Consider the following 23,025-nt stretch of genomic DNA (forward strand, 5'->3'; position numbering starts at 1 on the left):
TGTGACACCATGCCTGGCTTATAATTTTATTCTGCTACTTCATGCTGTAGACCTCAGGCAAATTACCCAACACATCCCTTACTGTTTCCTAGCAGAGACCTGCTCTCCATGCCCACCCACCTCATCAGAAATCCTGGAAACCAGGCTTTTCCTCACAATTCCTTGATCCTGGAATTAACGCTGATCCAAAGGAGTTCAATCTTGTATCCTTGCTTTGAATTTTGTTTTCTGGTTTCATTTTCAGCTTTTTGAGACAGGGCTTCGCTATGTAGTTCGGGCTGGTATTGAATTCACTGTACAGCATAGGATGACCTTGAACTTGTAGCAATCCTCCTGTCTCAGCCTCCTGTGTGCTGGGATTATGGGTGTGTGCCACCACTTCTGGCATCATCTAGTAGATTTTGGAACTGGGTATAAGGGTTTCAGTGTTAATATGGGCTGGTCTCTTTAATAAAGTAAAGTAGGGATTATAATGAGGGTATGTTTTTAACCATGTACTTTGGGGCACATAGAAAGCTAATCCACCTAGAGAAAAGGACAGAACAAAATAGACCTAAAAGAGAACCAGAAGTGACACAAAAACAGTGTGTCCTGACTTCTACATAGGTTTTCTAGTTTCTTCGATGCTTTCTTCCCCTTGGGCTCTGGAAGATACCCTGACATCTGATTTAGAACTCTTCAAACATACAACCTTCAAATCTCTAACATACTCAGCTCACCATCCGAAGGCCCTTTTCATCCATCACTTCTTCCATTGCCTATGCCAAATCTCTGTTACTTCTCCTCCGAGTTTCCAGTGTTACATATTTTTGGGGGAAGAACTGAAAAAGTTTGCCCAGCTATACCCAAGAATACTCAAAGTTTTTACATCCCAAGCATGAGTGAATTTCACACAGCATTTCTTCATCCTATTTTTGCATGAAAAATCCCTACAGCCTTGTCCCATGGCTATGATCTTGTGACTTAATTGAAAAGGAAATCTATTATTCCTTTAGTATTTTGCTATTTATAGCACAGTTTACAACAGGTTCTGCTCCAGGCGACTGTTCAACATTGTGCAACAGCTCCCTCACACAATGAAAAGCAGTCACACAGAGCACAGAAACCTAGAAAACAGGAAATTATATTCTGTAAGCATTAAAAATTAGGTTTGACCCAAGCAGCAGTGGGGTCCTGAGAGGGAGTGATGGAAAATTAAGAAAAAACTAGAGAGCCAGGAATATAACTCAGCTGCACAGTGCTTGCCTAGCAAGTGCAAGGTTGTGAGTTCGATCCCTGGTACAAGAAAGAAAGAAAGATAGACAGACAGACAGAAAGAAAGAAAGAAACAAAGAAACAAAGAAACAAAGAAAGAAAAAGCTAGACACATACTAAAACAAAAGCTGGGTCCAGGTGGGACCTGATGTCTCTGATGGAGAAGCAGAAACAATCCAGCATGGCTCACCTCTGGAGCTCTGTGTTCTTAGGGCTGGCCTTGCTCTAGCCCCAAATGTGTGGTTGATCTCCAGCTCAGCTTAAGCATATGAATGGTCCATTAACACCTTATAGTATATAAAAATTGTGGTATTTTTATAAATGGAACGCTATGCACTGAGAAAAAAAATGAAGTACTGATACTACACAGGAATAAGGATTAGCCTGCCTGTAAGCCAGGGGCAGCAATGGGGGATGGAAAAGAATCAAGAAGCCAAAGCACACCTTTCCATGAGCCAGTCCTCGCGCTGGCTGGGAAACAAGACCCACACTCCCCACCCTGCTCCCCTCCCCCAGACCAGTAAACAACTGAGCATCTATTTGGAGGATAACAAGATGCATTATAGCAACTGTAGGTTTCCTTCCGTCTTGTTTTTGAAATCCAATGTTTTGTTCCATTTTATTCCTGTATCTGGTAACCTGAGCAACTATTTTGAAGATAACAAAATGCAATGCAACAACCATGGTTAAAATTCCTATCATCTTGTTTTGAAAACTTATATTGCTATTTTTGTTGTTGTTGTTTTGCTTTTGTTGTCATTGTTTTGGTTTGTTTTCGTCTTGACTTTTCTGGTTTTTTCTCTTTAACATAAAAAAAAATTAGCCAGGCATGGTGGTTCATGCCTGTAATCCTAGCACTCAGGAGGCTGAGGTGGGAGGATTGTTGCGAGTTCGAGACCAGTGTGGGCTACAAGTGAGCTCAAGACCAGCCTGAGCTCATAGTGAGACCCCGTCTCAAAAAAGACCAAAAAAAATTTAGGGAAAAAACATGAATTAATTTCAAAATTGTCTTGTTGGCAGAAAGTCAGGCACAGTATTATGGAGCTCATACTGCATGACTCCCTGTGCTTAAAGTTCATAAACAGGCCAAACCAACTGTAGTGACAGAATTTTAGGATGGGGGTTTCCCCTGGGAGGAATACTGAGGTAAAAGGGGCCATGAACCTTGCTGGGGGATGGAAATCTTTGTTGAAATGGGTAGAGAGCTGTTAGGGTTTATATCTAGCTGTCCCCCAAGAGCCTCATATGCTCATTGGGGAGTTTTTCAAGGTGACTGGATCATAGGGGGACACAGCTGACTTGCTTTAGGAGGGGGTCAAGTGTGAAGAGGTACTCCTTGGAGTGTGGCCTGGAAGAGTGCATCTGTCTGCCCAGCTCCTCCCTTCATTGTCTGCTTCCTGTCTGCCCTTTTTCTAGCAGACAGCTCTTAGCCAGGCCCCTGTGCCTAGCTGTCCCACCTTGAAACCAGCCAATTATGAACCAAAATAAACCTTTTTCTTCTTAAGTTGTGCAGCTGGGTATTTCGTCCCAGAAATCAGGAGGGTGACTAACACAAGAGGTATATGCAAAAGAAAAATTCATCAAGGTGCATTTTCGTGCATACTAGCAATTCCTAATTTAAATATTTAAGCCATGGTTGGTGGTGCACTTCTATAATCCCAGCACTTGGGGAGGCTGTGGTCGGAGGATTGTCCAGCTCAAAACCAGTCTGGGCAACTTGGTGATTTAGCAAGACTCTGTCTCACAAAATTTAAAAGGAGTGGAGATGTTCCTCAGTGTGAAACCACTGCACTCAATATCCAGTACCATAAAAAAAAGAAAAAAGAAAACTGTAAGTAGTTTAGCTGGTAGAATGGAGTCCAAGGCAAAACCAGCACAGCTGAGTTATCCTTGTAGTTCAACCTAGGTGCCTTACATCTGTTTCTGAAAGTGGGCTGTAGTTCCTTCTCAGATCAGTTCTCAGTATTGAGAATATAATTCACATGTATAAAGTGGTACTTTGGTTCATGAACCCAATCCGCTCTACACTACTGCTTGCAAACCACACTAGATGAGCACCTGAGTCCCTGCCAGTGTCAAAAAAAAAAGATGAAAATGTTATAAACTGAATGTATTCTTCACAACACAATGGATAGATCTTAAAAGTAATGATTTTTAAAAGAAAATTAGATATCTAACAAATTTACAAAGGAAATATATTTGTACATGAAAGGTCACACACAGAGAAAAAAATTAAAACTTTAGATTTTTTTTTTTTTTGGTAGCAGGAATCAAACTCAAGACCTTGCACTTGTCAGGCAGGTGCTTATGTTGCTGAGCTATATCCCCAGCCCTAAAATTTTTATATATATAGAAAAGAATGGAAATGGAGAGGAATTTCTCACACATACACAGAAAAAGAGAAAAAGGCTATAGTCAGATAATATGTCACAGTTGAATATGATTAATTCAACCATTTACCTAAAATGAACATTTTTTAAAAAGCTGACATCTTAGTTACTTTCTCATTCCTGGAACAAATACCTGACAACTATAAGTTAAAGAAACACAAGTTCACTTCAGCTCACAGTTTGTAGAGGTTTTAGTCCATAGTCAGCTGGCTCCAAAGCAGGGCAGTATGGCACAGGATAAACTGTCCATGTCAGGGCAGACAGAGGGCGGCGAACATCAATTAGAAAGCCTGCCTTTTTTTATCCCTTTATGTTCCATCCAGGCTGCAAATGTTATTGGTTGGTTCCACCCAGACTGAGGGCAGGGTTTCCATTATCCACACTCAGAACTACACTAAACCAATCAGTGGACAGATTCAGTATCATGTATCCTTAATCTCAGTATCACATACCCTGGATCCAGCCACCTATGAGCATTTGGAGGAATACTTACTTACAAGCCACAACAGTTGACTATCCCTGCTTTATTGAACTGCTTATCTTGTGAAATTCCCACTTCATTGAAATGTTTTTCTTGTGAAATGAATGTCACTCCTTTATTTAAAATTTCCCACTGGATTCTGGTTTCATTTGTAACAAAATTCAAACCAATGCCATTGCATGACCTGGCCCCAGCTCCCATCCTGTCTCACCTCCTGCTTCTCTACCCACCTTGCTCATTGCTCTCTAGCCTTGCTCATAAGCTTCTGATGCTCCTAGCTCACACCCTGCCCAGCTGCATTTGCTTTTGTCTCTATGATTCTCTTCCTTGGTGTTATGGATTAAAAACTGGTGGTCAACTTAATGCCAGTGGAATTAAATCACCATGCTGCTGAGCATAGATGTTTCATCTGAGGAAAGTTGCCACATAAATAAGAGACATGGAGAAGAAGTAAGGTGTTTATGCATTGAGGCTTTAAAGCATTATGGCATTGTGGGTTCTCCTGTGTGTTGCTGTTTGAGCCGTTGGTTCTGGAGAAGCTCTGGTCCTCACATCGAGCACTGCTTCCTGGCTCTGGAGGGGAAGATGTGTGCCGATTCGTCTCCAGGATAAATTCCTCATGTTGGCTTCCTGGCATGTACTCAACTGTGTTTATCATCGGAGGTGCTTGGGACTTTCGAGTCGCTGAGGATGGCTGTGGTGCTTTTCAGGACAGCCGTGGTCTTGTTGTGAGTGTGACTTCTTGGCTCCAGCGTAGAACCTTCAATCTACCAGTACAGCTCCTTCACCCTGCTGGCATGGACTTTCTGGCTTCCACCACTGACCTTTGGGCCTTCCCAGCATGAATCCATAAAAGAGACTGGTGTGAGTCCTTTTTGTGGGCTCTAGACCTCCAGTTGGACTCATGGGAGGCACTGTCATGAGCTCTGGGTCTTCATCTGGACTCGTGAGACATTGCTGTGGGATTCAGGCCCTTGGCTAAATATTCTATGTCTTTAGTGTTATGGATAGATTTCCTGCATTTCTTGTGTTAACTCTGGGTGACCATCATAAAAATATAAACTCCATGTCCTGATTCTAATTGTTCTCCTCTCACCCTTCACTACAACACTTGGGATCTGCACAAGACATTCTGGTCTTAGTGCAAATGTTGTCATGAAATTAGGAGTCACTTAGAGCTTGCTCTTACAGGATCGTTTATATAATTTTTATGTGTGCAACAACAATAATGCCTGGTCTGATCTAGTACCATAAAGTTTAATAACATGAAAACACTTATACTTCACACTCACAAGAAATTGACTTTGACTTCTTTGAGGGTGCCCTTTACAAAATCAACTGAGTTTTCCAAATTCTCACAGATATTGGGGCTGGGGATTTAGCTCAGCAGCATAAGTGCCTGCCTTGCAAGCAGGCAGTTGTGAGTTCGATCCCCGATACCGATAAAAAGGAAAAAGACCAAAACAAACAAACAAACAAATAAAAAATTCTCACAGATATTAGAGGTAGAGCCAGGTATGGTGGCATATACCTGCAATTCCAGCACTCAGAAAGCTAAAGCAGGAGGACCGCTGCAAGATCAAGGGCAGCCTGGCACAAAAATATCAAAACGGGGTGAGGAGGAGAGAAATGTTAAAGAAATGTGCACAGGAGCCAGGTGCAGTGGTGCATGCGTATACCACCAGCACTCCAGAGGCAGAGGTAAGAGGATCATTGTGAGTTCGAGGCCAGCCCGGGCTTCAAAGAGAGATCAAGGCCAGCCTGAACCGCATTGTGAGACCCTGTCTCAAAAAGAAAAAAAGGTGAAAAGTAGATGAGCTGTGCTTCTAGCACTACTTTGTCCTCACCTATTCAGTATCTGCTAAGTTGCACATCTATTTCAAATAGATTAGAAACAATTAGAGGATTGTGATAATAATTTAATGTATCACAGGTAGCATTTTTGTTTGTTAATTTTTGGTTTTGGTTTTCTGGGGTCTCACCATGTAATGCAGGATGGCTTTGAGCTCATTAGGTAGCCCACATTGGCCTTGAACTAATGGTGATTCTTGTACCATAGCCTTTCTGAGTGCTGGGATTACAGGTGTGTGCCACTCACCACGCTCACAAGAAGCACTTTAAAAAAATGAAACTACAACTAAATTTAATATCAGAATGTACCACACTAATCCTTATCTAGAACAGTTGACAGTTCCACTACTGGCAAAGAGTAGAGCTCAGGTCAGAGAATCCTAGGTTCACTTATCAGACAGATACTGTATAGCCTAATTTTATATTATCACAACTCCCTGTGACTTACAGAATGAAGTACATGAAAATTTTATTTGCTGATAAAAAAAAAAGTCCAGTAGGAGCTGGGTGTGGTGGCACATGCCTGTAATTCCAGCATGTGGGAGGCTGATGGAGGGCACTGCTGCAAGTTCAAGGCCAGCCTGGACTACAAAGCAAGTTCAAGGACATGCTGAATTGCATAGGGAGACCCTGTTTCAAAACAAAACAAAAAAAAAAATCCAGAATTATCAATTGACTTTTTTTTTCTGTCCTTTGAGACAGGGTTTCACTATGCAGTTCAGGCTGGCCTTGAACTCACTTTGTAGCTTAGGTTGGCCTAGAATTTGCAGTAACCCTGTTGCCTCAGGCTCCCGAGTGCTGGAATTACAGGAGTATGCTACCACACCTTGCTCAGTTGACTTTCAGTGAAGACTTTAAATTTGCTTTGGGGAAAGGATGACACCAACATAAAATGTATGTCAACTATAATATATTAGTCAAAGTACTATAAATTGCTCTCGAAGAAATTTTTTATTTAAAAATAGGAATGAGATGGTATTCAAATTTAGCTGCTGTACTTAGAAACACAAGCAATGAAAATATTGAGAAAAATGTTCACTCTAACCTGTGAACCCTGACTTTATAGCTCATTTTAAAAAGGAAAAAACATTTATTGAAAATAAATGCTTAATAGCTTCAAAATTAAGACATCATCTGAGAGTATAACAGAATGAAGTTGCCAGTAAGACCCTCATTATGTTAAGAAAAGTGGTAGTTTTGGCATAATTTTTCTGACCTTCTGAGGAAAGAGATTAGGGTATAGCCATCTGGTTGGGAAGGGGGTGTGGCAATCATGGAAATCCAGGTCACATGCATAGAAAAACAGTTCTTAAACCCTTGGAACCAGTCAGAGAATTCTACTTGCACTTAAGCAGGTTCTCAAGCAGGTAGCTGGTTTAGATCCTACCTCAGCCTGAGGAGTGGGGGATACAAGAGCTGAAGCCATTAATCCCAGTTGCACACTATTCTCTCTCTTCTCAGAGGCCCAAAGCATGTTTGTTTTCCTATGTTAATTGGCTTGCATTAACTCTGCAGAGCATATTATATGGTTTTATTTATAACAAAATTCTATTTTTAATAAGTGTAAAACCTCACCATCTTTTTGTGTGTCTTGACTAACTCTTTGTTTAGGTCAAGAACTTAAAACCTGAAAAAAGATCACAGTACCCCAGAACCCCAGTGACAGTTCCACAAGTCACAGTTTTGCCACATGTTGAAAGAAATATGTCTCAGGGCCAGGGGTTTAGCTTAGTGGAATAAGCACCTGCCTAGCAAGCACAATGTCATGAGTTTGATCCCAGTATCACTCCCCCAGTAAATAAATAGATATGGCTCATACTGTGCTCAAAAACTATTTCATTAAACATGGATGGATATGGAGTTTATGCTTTCAGTAATAAAGTAACTATACTTTTTGGTGTTAGAATATCAACTCTTATTATCATGAAACTAAAGCCTGCCTCTACAAATTGCATTAGACATTTATACTATATGTATACAGCAAGACAATTTCCTTGAAGGACTACTGTACATACTGCATAGAGAAAAATATATTTAGAGGGGCTGGGGATTTAGCTCAGCAGCATAAGCACCTGCCTTGCAAGCAGGCAGACGTGAGTTTGATCTCTGGTACCAATTTAAAAAAAAAATATATATATATATATATATAATATATAAGCAAAAAAGTAGTATTTAGGACAATGAAAATTATACAATGTGTTATGGAATTTCAAGCAATGGAATAGCAAATATGATCAACAAATATGATAGGAATGCAAAATATTGTAAGAAACCACAAAAAAACTAAAATAACTTATTACATTCAAAACAAATGTATATAAGATGCATTTGATTTCAAAAGCATAAATGATTGCATTTAATTTAGTGTTTTGTGAAGAAAATAAATTACTAGTGCTTAATATGAATTTACACAGAAAAAAGATTACCATGTAAGAAGTTTTTCTTGGGTTGGCGATATAGCAGTACAGCCCCTGCCTGGTAAACTCGAGGATGTGAGTTTTGTCCCCAGTACCTGCCTCAAAAAAAAGTAAAGTTTAACTATTGGGTCAGATGTAGATTAAATAACTTATTGCTAAGAAAACATGGACACACATTATTGTGATTCATGACTGCCTAAGTATGTGAACTAGGATTTTCAATTTTGATGCACTGCAAAATAAAACATCAAGCTTAACACTAGGTCAGACGTACTATGTGGCAGGTGAAAGGTTCTTGCCCTAGTATAAATTTCTGTATGGTTATGGCGGTGGTCTAATGTGGCCCAAGGCCAAAGCGGGACTGCTTACCACTTCCTGCTTCTTCTTCAGCCCTTATTGCAGCTCCCCTTCCTGTTTGCATGCACAGAGAATTCCAATCAGCTCCTCACATGTCATCAATATCTGCCCAATGTGCCACTTCCAATCAGAGGTCACATAACTCTCTGCCTCTCTTTATCTGGTCGAAGGAGACAGCCCAGCCACCGTGAGTTATGTGCTCCTTTCCATGTCAACTCAATAAACCTGTTGATTTTGTACTTTTGGTTCTTTATTGTGCCAGAATACACTAACATTATGGTGCCTTGAGACTCAGATGGCAGAGTGCATTAGCTCCTGGGAGCCACTCCCAGTTCGAGCTACCCTGCCTATGAACCACCTATCTTTTTCTCTGGGACTGTTTACTTGCTGCTGCTAATCCACATGCAACAGTAACCTTCCTCATTCATTACAGGTGAGTTGCTGTCTGGGGTTTTCTGTTTCCGTCCCTAAAATTCTCAAGCTTACGTCAGAAAACCTATCCTTGTCATTTCTGGACAGAGATACCAGTTTTCACATTCCTTGGGCAGGACAGCCTGAGGCAAAACTGTTATTTTTGTTCCCTGGGATCCCAGCCCTGCACTCTTTGGTGATGGCTGTTGGCACTTTCCCTGTCACACTTTCAAAACAGGAGATGACTTATTTTTTTTTATCAGTACCAGGGATCAAACTCACAACCACACACTTGCAAGGCAGGCCTTATGCTGCTGAACTAAATGCCCAGCCCCAAGATAAGACTTCTTTTGATAGGTGTGATCCAGGACAGCTTCCACATTCCTTGGGGGAGAGCTAAAGCTCTTATGTTCCGAGGCGAAGTTGTTCTCTCAGCTCACTTATAATTCGGTCATGGAGACCATTTCCTGTCCCCCAAAAACACATCTCTGAGGTGCCTTGTTCATTAACCTTGGTGCTCTTGGCCTCAAGGAGGCTATAAAAAACCAAAAAGTAGATATTTTATTCATACTTTAGTCACAATGGTGGAAGTTGGCAGAAACCCTTCATTTTTAGGCCTTTTTCAATTGAGGACGTGTCCTTCTCTCACTTTGTCTTGTAGATGGCCCAAGCACTTCTGGCTCGCTCTGCTGCACCAGGAACTCTTCCTCCCTCCCCATTGGACCCCCTAGATGATGCATCTCCTGTCATTACAGCTCCTCCCCTGTATCTCCAGGACCAAATCCCACAGCTTTCTCAGGCAGAGGTTTCTGTGCCCCTGCACCATTCTCTCCCCCTTCTTCACACCCAGTGGCTTCTAAACCTTCCCTTAGTTTCTCTCCACAGCCTCAGATTTCAGTCCCCTCCACCATGCACCATACATTCCATCAGAAGGCTCTTTATGTCCCCTACTCCTGCGTCATCATTTTCCACACCAGCTCACCATACGTGGTCTTGTGCATTTTAGTGACCTAGCAGGCCACATGGTTGTCAGCACCCATCTTGCTGCAGCTCACATGGAGAACAGCTGCCACCTTACAGCCCCCACGTGACAGTGTGCCGCCATTTTGTGGTCTCTTATCATGGACCAGTAGCAGCCATCTAGTTGTGGGTATCGTGGTAATCAGTCACCATCTTGTGTTTCCCTGTTACATGGTGACGAGCAGCCGTTTTAGAGTCAGTCACCTGGTAATTGCCCACAGATGCCTCCTGGGCAGTTGGCTGCTCTGTGGGCTGCTCCCACTCCACAGTCTTCTCAGCCTCAGGCCCTAGTCCCACTTCAGGAACAGGCTGGTCCTGAGGGACTTGTTCATAGTTCTTTTTTCTCCTCGCTGACCTATCTCAGAGTAACTATAAATTAGGTTCCTTTTCTGTGGTTCTTATTTAGAAGCCTTATAGAGATCAAGAGATCTCTATTAACTAATCTACAAAAAGGTTCACACTAGTCTATTTATTATAGTTCAAACTGACCAAATATATTTGAGTGTACTCTGAGTTTGTAAGTTTGTCAGTCTAAATCTCTGTTGTCTGTTTGTCCAGTCTGTTTATACTATACCGATTGTCTGTCCATGTTTGTCCATTTTTTTTTTGTCTTTTTGAGACAGGGTCTCTATGCAGTTCAGACTGGCCTTGAACTCACTTTGTAGCCCAAGCTGGTCTCGAACTCGCAAGGATCCTCCCGCCTCAGCCTCCCGAGTGCTGGGATTACAGGCGTGAGCCACTATGCCCGGCAATGTTTGTCCATTTGTCTGCTCTGTAAACAGCTGTTCCTTTTTATTTGAGCTCAACAATCTTTTTTTCCTTTTGCTTTTGCATTTTCAGATCATTTATTTATTTATTTATTTTTTAATTATTTTATTTAAGGAGAAAAGAAAAAAAAGCAGAGAAAGGGTACAAGTTATACAGATTTGCAGAAAAAAATGAACAGTAGGAAATCACTAGTTAATGGATTACATACTGTCATCTTAGAAATAATTGTTCAAGTCACAAAATTAAAGCTTGTAAAGTGGACATTCCATCAATGATACTGCAAACAGTTCTGTTCAATGATCCAATAAAACTCTGTGATATCATATTCTATCTTATACACTTAAATATACATGCAGTTATATAGTTTAGAGCACTTTCTTTTCCTCTCTTTTGTACAATGACTATTACACAAGCATTTTCAGATCATTTAATCAAGGTTTATTTGGGTTATAGATTTAAAAAATATGCTTCAGCTGGGTGTGGTGGCTCATGCCTGTAATCCCAGCACTCGGGAGGCTAAGGTGGGAGTATCGTTGCGAGTTCGAGACCAGCCTGGGCTACAAAGTGAGCTCAAGGCCAGCCTGAACTGCATAGCAAGACCCCATCTCAAAAAAGACAAAAAAAAAAAATATGCTTCCACCTAGGTCACCAGCTGGTCAAAATAATGCTAAAACTGGTTAAACAAAACCCCTTGGGGTGAGGAGACACTGGACAGGACTTCAATTAATGAATAAGAAAGTGGCCAGCTGGTAACTTTAACCAGCTCTTATTCATTAATTGGAAGCCCCAATAATCTCCATAGCCTTATGGGAGACACCCCAACTAAAGTTCATATGACTAAGACAATTCATTGTTGTTGATCTGATGGTATATTCATGTCTTCAACTATAAAATTGGGGTTGTTTATGATGATATATATTTTATTTCAGATCCAGACATTTGCCTTTTTCTTGTGCTCCAGACAAGAGACTCAAGTCAAATCAACATGAGGTCATCAGTGAAATGGTAAACAAAAATTTATGTAATGTCCATCAGCAAAAGGACCTGAGAGCCAAGGAGTTACAATTGCTATTACCTAAAAGCAATTTCTAAACTTAAGTGTCATCCTACTGCTCATGCTTTGATTACACATGCTTTATACTTTCATTATGCATGCTTTGATTAAAGTTTATTCTTGCCTAAAAGGTGCCAAACCCATCATAACAAATATACCAAATTCTTTTTTGATTCCTTTACTGAGATCCACCAGATCTTTTCCAAAAGAAGGTTATATGATGCATATTGGGGCCATAATTAACTGCTCAACTGGCCTTAAACCATAGCTCAACTCTCTTTTAAATAAAAAAATGTAAAACTGATAAAACAGGCCATCCTCCAAAATTAGATGGCATTAGACATTCTAACAGCACAGGAGGTACTTAAACAATTGTAAAATCTAAATGTGTGTATGATAAATGAATGACATGTCAGTTTCTAAAATTCCCTGAACCTTATCCTTATCCTCCTTATGGGAAGCCATTATTAAAATTATATTCATAAATATCTGTTGATTCTAATTATTTGACTTCTGCATACTTCATTCTTTGTCATTGTCTCCTTTAGACTTAAAGCTGTACATTTATCCAAGATGAAAATGCCTGCTATCTACTGAGGGCCACTAGTTAAAAGCTCTCTTGAGTATCCCTGACTGCAGTTTAATGACTTCAACCCCCTTCATCCTGAAGAAGCCAGATTGGTCACCACCCATTATCCCTCATGGCAGTTTGGGTTACTTCTTCAGAGGAAAAATGCAACAGGCAGCTAAGTCAGTTAAAAATATTATAGGCAACCAGACAGGGCTGGGGCCTCAAAATAGCCAGCACAGAGAACCAGATGTCTTGTGACTGTGGAGGAGACAGACATCTCCTTCTGTGGGCCAGATCCCAAGACAAAAGGCTAACCTTGGCCCTCAAACCTCACAGGGAGACCTTCTTAATATGGTTTTTTATGTTTTCAAAAACAAAGATAAAAATCAAAAGGAAAAATAACAATCTGCTCTTTTAGCAGTGACACTTAGAGCTCTAAGACAGGTAAACAGAGCGAAGGTGGAGCTGCCCGAGACCTTCCTGGACCATGCTTCAAGGGTGTCACAAAAAAGATGCTGGGTAAGAGAATGCCCCTTCTATAATCTCAAGGGCCACTGGAAGAGTGACTGTCCTAGCTGCCAGAGAGCGGGTAGGCCATTGTCCAAATCCTGGCCCTAACAGATCTCGTCACCACTGCATTCATCACTGGCTGATCTACTTGGACTTGCTGCTGAAGACTGATGGGGCTCAGGGTTCATAGCCCCCACTAAGGTGTCCCTCAGAGCCCCAAGTCCCACTGGAGGTCTCATGTAAGACATTCTCTGTACTTGTAGACATGGAGGCCATATATAGTATTCTTCCTGAGTTTTCAGACCCTCGTATTAAGTCCTCAGTCTCTATAGTGGGTGTTGACAGCCAACCTACAGAGCCCCCTACAAAAAGGGCCTATTCCATGAAGATTCCAGACTCTCTTCTTTACCGATAGCTTTCGAGTAATTCCAGCATCCCACACCCCTTTTAGGTAGAGATCTCCTTCCAAAGCTTAACTTCTCCTTTACCTTCTCCCTCCCCACAGCTCTAGTCCTCCAAACATCCCCACTTGCACTGCAAAGTCATCCCTGCTCCTCCCTTCTTCTCTGGTTGATCCCCTAGCTTGAGACACCTCCAACTCCACCCATGCTACCCATGCCATGCCTATTTTAATTTGTCTCGGCCTTCCCCATCCCTACTCTATAATTTCCCAAACATGATTCAATCATCAGGCCTTACATTTCTCATGCTTCTTATTCTTTTCAACTTCAATTTTTTTCTTGCATTCCCCAATATCCTATAGCTCCCAAACATTTACAGGGACTTAAACCTATAATCAACTGTCTTTTAGACAACAATTTTCTTGAACTTACCCATTCACCCTACAATACTCCCATTCTCCTGGTAGTCAAGCCTAATAGGTCTTATAATCTGATACAAAACCTCTGGGTAATAAATGATGGATGCTGTTACCCCGATTCACCCAATGGTGCCAAACTCTTGTACTATGTTCTCTCATATCCCTCCTTCACCACTCACCTCATAGTCCTAGACCTTAAAGATGCCTTTTTTTTACTCGCCCCCCATCCTGATTGTCAGGATTCCTTTGTGTTTATGTAGACTGACCCAGACACCCTCAGGTCTCAACAACTTACACCTGTTATCTCCATATAAGACCGTCTCCTCAGGGACACATACCACTCCTTTTCTTTTCTACCCATCAATTTCGTGGGCACACCCCTGGTTATAACTGACAGGTAAATTTTACACATATACCCTGCCACAAAACTCTCAAATATCTTCCATTGTATCTAAATACAAAAAAAAAAAAACTCTCAAATATCTTCTCATCAGTGTTTGTACTTTTTCAGGATACATAAAAGCCTTCCCCACAACCAAAGAGACTGCTGATATAGTTACTAAAGTCTCATTACAAAAAATCATTCCAACACTTGGTCTGTCTTAGAGTACTGAGTCGGATAATGGCCCAGCCTTTATTTCTCAGATCTCTTAACAGGTCTACAACTAAAATGGAGTGGCCGCTATGTGGTCTTCCTTAAAACTTCAATGGTGGTCAAGGTTGCTGGACTACCATCCTGGTTCCACGTCACTCAAGCTAAGCAGTGCCCTCCTAACCCTAACTCCTCTGACTCTAAACATTCTGAGTGGTCTTCTCATTCTCTTATCTCCCACTTCCATCTTACCAAGGCCCCACAGCCACAGTTTTCAGGCTAGGTCATGTTTTGTTATCCTATTTGGTTCCTGATCCCTTACATTCTATTAGTTAATTTTTTCACTGTAACTATCTTAGTTCTCTCCACCCTCAGCTGCTTAGTTAAACTTGAGACTCCTGTAGGTCTAAGATCTCATGACACTTATAGTGACACAACCACGGCCCTCTCCACCCCTACTCTATAATTTCCCAAACATGATTCAATCAGCAGGCTTTATATTTCTCATGCTTCTTATTCTTTCCAACTCAACTCCTAAAACAAGGACAAGTCCCACCTGCACTTTTAACTTTTACCCTTTCAGATGGGGGAATAATTACCTCTCATAACTCCACCCCTCCCAACTCCATGCTTATTTTTCAGATTCTTCCTCATCACGGCCCTGATGGAATGACACATTTGGATTAAGGGCACTTTTCCTTCTACCCTTCCTGGGTCCTTTAATTATGATAGTGGCCTGCCTCCTCATAGCACCGTGTCTCTTTGTTTCTCCAATCTAGGATGTGGGCATTCACCAATGATAAAGTTGTCCTGGCTAAAACACCTGGTGCCAGCTTCTACATGGGCATCAACTGTCATCCTTCCTAAACCCCAATACAGGGCCCCCTTTCAGCAGGGAGTAGTAAGAGAGAGACTTCATCCTTTTCCTAACAATACAAAAATGAAAATGAAAGGTTCTTGCCCTGGTATAAATTACTGTACAGTTATAGTGCTGGTCTAACATGGCAGAAGGCCAAAGTGGGAATGCTTACCACTTCTTCCTTCTTCAGCCCTAATTGAAACTCCTCTTCCTGTTTGCATGCACAGAGAATTCCAATGGGTTCCTCACATGTCATCAATATCTGCCCCATGCGCCACTTCCAATCAGAGGTCATATAACCCTCTGCCTCTCTATATCTGGTCAAAGGAGACAGCCCAGCCGCCATGGGTTGTGTACTCCTTTTCATGTCCTCAACTCAATAAACCTGTTCATTTTGTACTTTTGCTTCTCTATTGTGCCAGAATACTCTAACAGCAGGTCTTCACATCTTCTGTTATGGAAGAAACCTAGCATCATGCATTAACTAAAACTTTTCCTAATTTGCTTCTGTATCATTTACACTAAGATTTCTTTCTACATGGTAGTATAAAATGTTTTCGTATTGTTTTTACTCTATCATACACAAAAAAGGAAAATATTGTGATGCTTGTATTTCAGATACTGTATCTGTATGTATATATGTGTACACTGGGTTACAATGTAAAATCTATTTGTCATTGTGAATTGTGGTCAGAAAACACTTCAGTGATTAGAAATTAGCAAAAGACAATGTTGGCTAAGTAACACACTGGCAAAACAGTCTGACTCAAGGACCATAGCCCGTAGGCTAAATTACAGAGGATATTGAATATGAATTTAGCTAAAAAAAATCTTACGTTTTAGGTAAACTATAGCGATAGAGAACGACATAATGAAACATATTTTAGTAACAGTAAGTTGGCTGCACTGCAAGACGGGCAGGGGTAGAATCTGTGGGCGTTTCTGTCACTTAAATGCTTCTAAGAGGTCCAAAAGTGAGAGCCTAATCAGAACTGGAGGCATGGGTGGGCTGGGGATTTAGCTCAGCGGCATAAGCACCTGCCTTGCAAGTGTGCGGTGGTGAGTTCGATCCCTGGTACCGAAAAAGACCAAAAAAAAAAAAAAAAAAAAGAGTAAAATATTGAACCTCAGAATGTCTACAAAGTCACAATAAATGTCCTTGATTGTTTATCTAGCTTGGGTTCCACTGAGGATGTGGAGGGTGAGCCCTAAAAACTACTTTCTATTGAATGAATTAAATTCTCAATCTTTAAAATCTGAATTCTAATCATTTTACCACAGGTGTGGCCGATCGAGGCTCCTCCCTACCCTGCAATGGGTCACTTTGCATTCTTCCACCAAGTATGTCCACTAAAATACCACCACACCCTCACAAATTTGAATTTTGTTGATTTCAGCACTTCGTAGTTTTCCGGTTGTACAGCGCTGTTGAGTGTTTCACTACGGTGCCCACAGCAGCCGGGCGGGGCAGGCAGGAGTAGGTCCAGGACTGGGAGCTTCCGTCAGGAGGAAAGGCTCGGGGGCGAGGGTGGCCGGAGATTGCCTCCTCTCTTCCTCTGCACTACTTAAGCTGCAAGGGTACCAGGCGCAAGCACAGCGACGCTTTTCCCGACGTCCGCCAGATACACTCAGCTGACAACCCTACCTCTTACCGAGGGCGGAAGGCCGGTGTCGGGTGGGACCCGGCGCCATGGCTCGGTCGGTCCCGGGCACGCCCGGCGCTGGAGCACAGAGAATCTCAAGCGCGCCTCGGTTTCCGGGTGCTACTTGGAAGCTTCTTGGGAAATCCTAGACCCCTCCCTCGGAGCAAAGACTCAGACGGCGTCTCTGTTTCCAAGGAAACAGCTAGGTTCCGTGACGTCACTTCCGCCGGCCTGTCTGGACTCCAGACTGTTGGGGAAAAGGAGCAACAGCCACGACAGTGGACGCGAGCGTCTCCTCTGTGCGCATGCGCCCGCTTGGCGGCCTGCTTCTATTTATGTGGGGGATCCAACATGGCGGCCGTGGCGACCCTGACGATGGCGGTGGAGCCCATCAGAACATAGTAGCGGGGAAAGGGACACGGTCGGCACTCACGGTGGCGTCGGCGGAGACGGCTGAGGGCGGTGGAGGGCAGAAAAGCGACGGAGTGCAAAAGGAAGGGCAGGCAGGCACGCGGCGCGACGTAGAAGAGAGTGCCGGCTTGAGAGCAAGCCAAGGGCCAGAACAGTGGGGATGGCGGAGCCGCGCCGAGTAGCGTTCATTAGCTTGTCACCGGTGAGGCGTCGTGAGGCCGACTTCCCGGGCGCCGAGCGCGAGCCCGAGTACCACCGCGATCCCCCCCGGCTGGAGCCGCAGCCGTACCGCGAGCCGGCCCGGGCGGAGCCGTCGGCCCCCCGGCCCGACGCGCAGCCCCCGCCGCGGGAGAAGCCACTGCCCCCGCGCGAGGCCGGCCGCGCCGAGCCGCCCATGGCGCTGCAGCGCGAGCCCCCGCGGCCGGAGCCGCCGCCGCCGCCGCCGCTGCCAGTGCCCCTGCCGCCGCCGCCTCCGCCACCGCCGTCGCGGAACCCCGGTACCCAGGCCGAGCGTCCGCCACGGGCACCCAAGGAGACGGTGCGCTTGGAGCTGGTGCTCAAGGACCCCACGGACGAGAGCTGCGTGGAGTTCAGCTACCCGGAGCTGCTGCTGTGCGGAGAACAACGGGTACACAGGGGCCCTCCCTGCCGCTCCGCGCCCGGGCACCTCCGGACCCGCCGCCTCCCCGGCCGGTTGGCACGGCGGGCGTCCCGGTCACCCAGCAGGCGGGTGGGGTGGGGTGGGGTGGGGGGCCAGGCTCGGGAGCGGTGCGGCTCTGCGCCCGGGGCGGCCGATCCCAGTCCGACCCCGCGCCGAGCCTTTCCCTCTACACCTTTGGAAACCTCAGATCCTCCTTTCCTTTCTGTCCTCCACACAATGTCTTGGGGCCCCTGGGCCTTGTGGCTGGGTGCTCCTGGTGGCGCTGCCGCTGTCGTTTCAGGTGAAAGGAAGCGAAAACCGTGGGGGACACGCCCCCCGGACTGAAGTAGAGATCGCTGCGCCCCTCGCGTTCCAGCTCCTCCTCGTCACTGTTGTGCGGGGCGTCTGGGCTGCTGAGATGGGCTTGGTGCTGGGTTTTTACTCTCCTTAATTCACGGAAATTTTAAAAGTAATTAGACCAGTTTAGGAGCGGAGAAGTGGATTTGTTATCTGGTTATTTTCGCTCCGGTGTTGGTATTGGTAAACGTTTTTTAGCATTGTTTTTGTGCTTGTGTGTGTGTAGTTTTTTTATATTGTTGAATGGGAAGGTGTCTCTTCTGCTCTATTTGGCGCCTACACATCATATGCTTGAGTGTAGATCATTAGTTTTATACGTCCAAATTTGAAGATATTGTAATTTTTGGAAAGTGATGGTGAATAAAACCCTTCCCTTTGATTTTTTACAAACTTTATCGAAAATACGTAATTATGCCTTGGATGGCACTCGTGAACAATGGGGATTAGGATAGGAGTTTTGTCTTTTTTATATTGTAATTGAAATTTTTGTTGCTGTGGGTTGATATTTGGAAATGAGTTAGAGATGATAACAGTAACAGTGAAAAATAAGGCAACATTGTTCTCTTTAGCTATTATGCTCGTTCTTAGGCCTTGATTTAGCATGCTAGATCCTACTGACTCCAGAAGAAGATTGTTGTGTTTTCATCCTCAACTAGTTTATAGTTTAAATGACCCTTTAGTCAAAAAGCGTCATGTTAAACAATGTTACTACACGTTTATTTGTAACCAGCTAATCTTTTGATCATTAGTTACAAATACTGTGTGTGGTCAGATCATTATAGAATGTTTTCAGCCAAAATGAATTGGTAAGGGTAGACTATTTTGGTCCCTGTTGGATAACATTTTCTTGTGTAGACTCACTTTAGTGCCCTCTTAATCCTATGCTATGTAATTTTCCCCCCAAAACAATATTGAAAATACTGAATTGGAGCATTTTTCAATTAAATGATATTTGACTTGCTAATCTAAATGGGCGTGCAATTTTTGTAATTTTCATAAATTACAAATGAAAAACATTATCTTTAAATAGAAAAAAGAATACCAGCTATTATTTACTGCGTTGTATGGGATAGACACAGTTCTAAGCAGTATACATGGTTTATCTAGTCCGGCAAAACTTTGAGGTAAACTGTTATCCCCATTTTGCAAATGAGGCTGAAACACAAAGTGCTTATACTTAATTTTACTAGTACTACTTTCCATTGTAGTAACAGTGCTGAGTGAAGCCAAATGTCTTGCAGTTAAATGCAGTTTAAATGCAGAGAATTCTGCAAAAATGAAGATAGAGGTAGTAGAAGTACCAAAACCTTGTTAAAAATCTTTATTCTGTAATGTTCATGTCATGATAAATTTATAATAGATGTGTATCTCTTAGTTACGGGAAAATTTCAGGAAGGAAGTTCATTTGAATGCCCTAACTTTGTTAACTTGATACCAGAACTACTAAAGTCAAGAGGTACTTAATGACAGAATGCTTTAAGAAAAGTGTTTTAACCAAGTGTGTCACAGGATGTAACCTACAGTAATTTAGGTGGTATAGCCTACTATACCCTGAGGCTATGTAGCAGATGCTATTGGATATTGTGATCTGTTGTTGACTGAAACATTATGTGGAGTATGACACGTTCTAACCGAAAAATTAATTGTTTTTTTTTTGGTTGTTTATACATACTATCAAGGGATTTATTCATTTTTTTTCTAATCAATCTTGTTTGTTTGTTTTTGAGATAGGGTTTGGCCTTCAACTCTCTGAAGCCTAGGCTGGCCACAAACTTGCAGCAATCCTTCTGTCTCAACCCCCCTAATGCTGGGATTATAGGCATGTGCCACCATGCCTGGCTCAACCATGTATCTTTTTAAAAAACAAAATAAACAATATTTCATTCCAGGCTGGGCTTGAAATTGGGATCCTCCTGCTTCAACCTCTGAATGCTAGGATTATAACCGTGTACTAACAACCACAGCCAGCTGAGCCACATCTTTTGTCATATAACTCCAAAAAAAATTTTGTTCTGTTGTTTATACACTGTACTTTTGTTTCAAAGATTTGCTTTATTTCCCATGTTTTTTATTTGTTTGTTTTGAGGGGGTTTGTTTGTATTTTGAGACACAGTCTCACTCTGTAGTTCAGATCGGCTGTAAGCTTACTATGTAGCCTAGGCTGGCCTTGAATTTTCGGCAGTCCTCCTGCCTCAGCCTCCTGAGTTTTGGGATTATAGGCATGCAAGTGCATACCCAGTTATTTCCTATTATTAATGCCAGTTAATATATTTATTACACAAGGAAGTATAGAAAACATCTGTTTAAGTAAAATTATCTTAGTTCCATGAAAGGAAATTCTAGAAATGAGATCATCAGAAGTAAAATATGAACATTAAAATTAATCTGAAATGTGATTCCTCAGTTGGTCTATCCTATTCTCATTCTGGGGAGAGTCCATTTATTTTTAGAGATGTAATATTTTTCAAACAGTTGTAATTTTGAGTTAGTGCAATTGAACAGTGTATCTTTTTTTTTTTTTTTCTGGTACCATGGATTGAACTCACAAATTCCCACTTGCAAGGCAAGCACTTATGTCTCTGAGCTTGTCCAGCCCTTGAACAGCGTATATTATAGCAGGCTGAATAAAAAAAGGGAAAAAGAAATTTAAATATTGAAGTACCATTTACCACTAAATAGAACTGTAGTTCTAATATCCTAAATGTGATAGGTGCAGGGATGTACAAAATGTGTTATGTGTGGGTGCCATCTATATTGAGGTGTATTAAATCAACCCTTTTTGTAAGATCTTCATGAACCGTAAAACCCAATTAACTGAAGTACAATGAGAATTTTTCAATCTTCTGTTTTTATTAATGAGGAAAAACATAATGAAATGAGCACACATTGACAGAATATAAAGAGTAAAGCCACCTTCCAAGCTGTCAGGATACAGCCAAGCTGGGCCCTGACCTTGTGCTCTCTTGCAGCCCTGTGCTATAATCAAGGCTGCTCAGGGTGGTGCCTGGGCCATTGGACTCATTTTGCCCTGAGAAATTCCTCTGCTCGCTGTTTCTTGGTAGAGGGTAGCAGTATGTTTTAGAAATAAATTTTGCCAGTTATTTATACATAAGAAAAAAAAAACACTTTTTAACTTTTAGTAAACAAAAAATCAGTTTACCAGAGTACCTATTTGCGAGCATCATAACTTGAAAACTTAATGGAAATTCTGAGAAAAATAAAGTGACTTAAGTGTTAGTATAACTATCCTGTTTCAGAATTCTGTGGATTTTTTTTTTAAGCACTGGGGATCAAACTCACAGCCTCACACTTGCCAGTACACATTGTGCCACTGAACTGTACCCCGGCCCTCACAATTCTGTGGTATTTCATTACTTGTCATATTGCTTTATCTTTTTTTCATGGTACTAGGAATTGACACTGGATCTTCACACTGAGCTACAGCTACAGGCCTTTTTAATTTTATTTTATTTTGGGACAAAGTGTCTCCAAGTTACCGAGATGCCCTCGCTGAGCTCAAATGAAGTAGCAGGTGTGTGCCACCGCGCCTGGCTTCCATATCACATATTTTAGATAAGATACATGAAAAATCTAAAATTGGCATTAATGAGTTCAGAGCAGAGGGCAAAATTATTGCATCAGTTTTGCATATGGGTAGTTAGTAGTTTTCATATTTTTTGTTTCTCCTGAAAAAAAACGTATGCCTGTTTGGTTTTGAAGAGGAGAGGGAAGTTGTTCTTAGGTATGAAAGAAAAATGAATGCATTTCTTTAAATTTATTATAACCGGTAAGAGTAAATAAGAGGTGTACTTTTGATGCCTGGACAAGGTACTTGAAGTACTTTAGAATGACATTAAAGGTGATGTCATTAAAAATACAAATCCATGTGTTTATATGTGTGCACATGAAGTGGGTCAGACTGGTGATCAGACTTACACTCAAGCTTCATAGGGTGGAGGGAGCAGTTAATTAGAGCCCATGGTGACCGCTCAGTCTTCTTAAACTTTAACTTCAAGTTTATGCTGGACAGCACCTAAATATGCCCATTGTTCCTGGTGTCCTTACCATTCTGTTCTAACTAGTTTCTTTCCTTTTGGATCATATTAATATTTTCTACCAAGAATTCATTTTGGGATAAGGAATTCTGTAATTTTGTTTATTATTTATTACAGTTTGCAAGATTCTAAAATCAATTCCTTTAAGCCTACAGAAATACTCCTGTGTTGTAATGTTTTGTATTTGTTCTGATCATTCTGATCATATCTTCCTAGCATGTGTTTTAAACTGATCACATCTCAGCCTAAATCTAGGATGCACTGTCTCAGTTCCAAAGTGTGTACATTTTTGTCTCTTCAGCATATTTTTCTTACCCTTCAGGGACAGCCAAATGATCCAGTATTTCAATTTCCATTTTTAGTCATATAAGATGTTAACCTTCCTTTAAAAATTTTTTTTCCTTTCAAGTCAGTTGTTTTAAATTGGATTTGAAAAAAATTTTTTTAAGTGTGCCAACCTGGGCATAATGGCACACACCTGTAGCCCAGCATGGGGGATACTGAAGCAGGAGGTGTTATAGATTATATGTTTGGATGCCCCTCCACCCCAAGCCTCATGCAGTC

The 23,025-nt window shown here is 42.1% G+C and overlaps 1 protein-coding gene across 9 annotated transcripts in view; it reads left to right on the forward strand.

Annotated features, from left to right (window-relative positions):
- The first annotated feature begins 16,760 nt into the window (after positions 1–16,760).
- Ubn2 (ubinuclein 2) overlaps positions 16,761–23,025 on the forward strand; it is a 116,418-nt gene continuing 110,153 nt past the window's right edge. For 2 of the 9 annotated variants that reach the window (XR_010048074.1, XM_063250571.1), the window contains exon 1: positions 16,786–18,037. Coding sequence is in view for 7 of the 9 variants with exons in the window: in XM_063250571.1 (XP_063106641.1) it covers positions 17,570–18,037 (468 nt within the window). In the remaining 2 variants the exon portion in view is untranslated. Of the gene's footprint in view, positions 18,038–21,817; positions 21,939–23,025 lie in introns of those variants that run through there. The other 7 variants (XM_063250573.1, XM_063250572.1, XM_063250575.1 and 4 more) reach the window with 7 other exon arrangements.

The sequence above is a fragment of the Cavia porcellus genome, unplaced genomic scaffold (genome assembly GCF_034190915.1).
Source record: "Cavia porcellus strain 051 isolate PalLab524CR breed Dunkin Hartley unplaced genomic scaffold, mCavPor4.1 scaffold_6, whole genome shotgun sequence".
In the NCBI taxonomy this organism is placed as follows: Eukaryota; Metazoa; Chordata; class Mammalia; order Rodentia; family Caviidae; genus Cavia; species Cavia porcellus.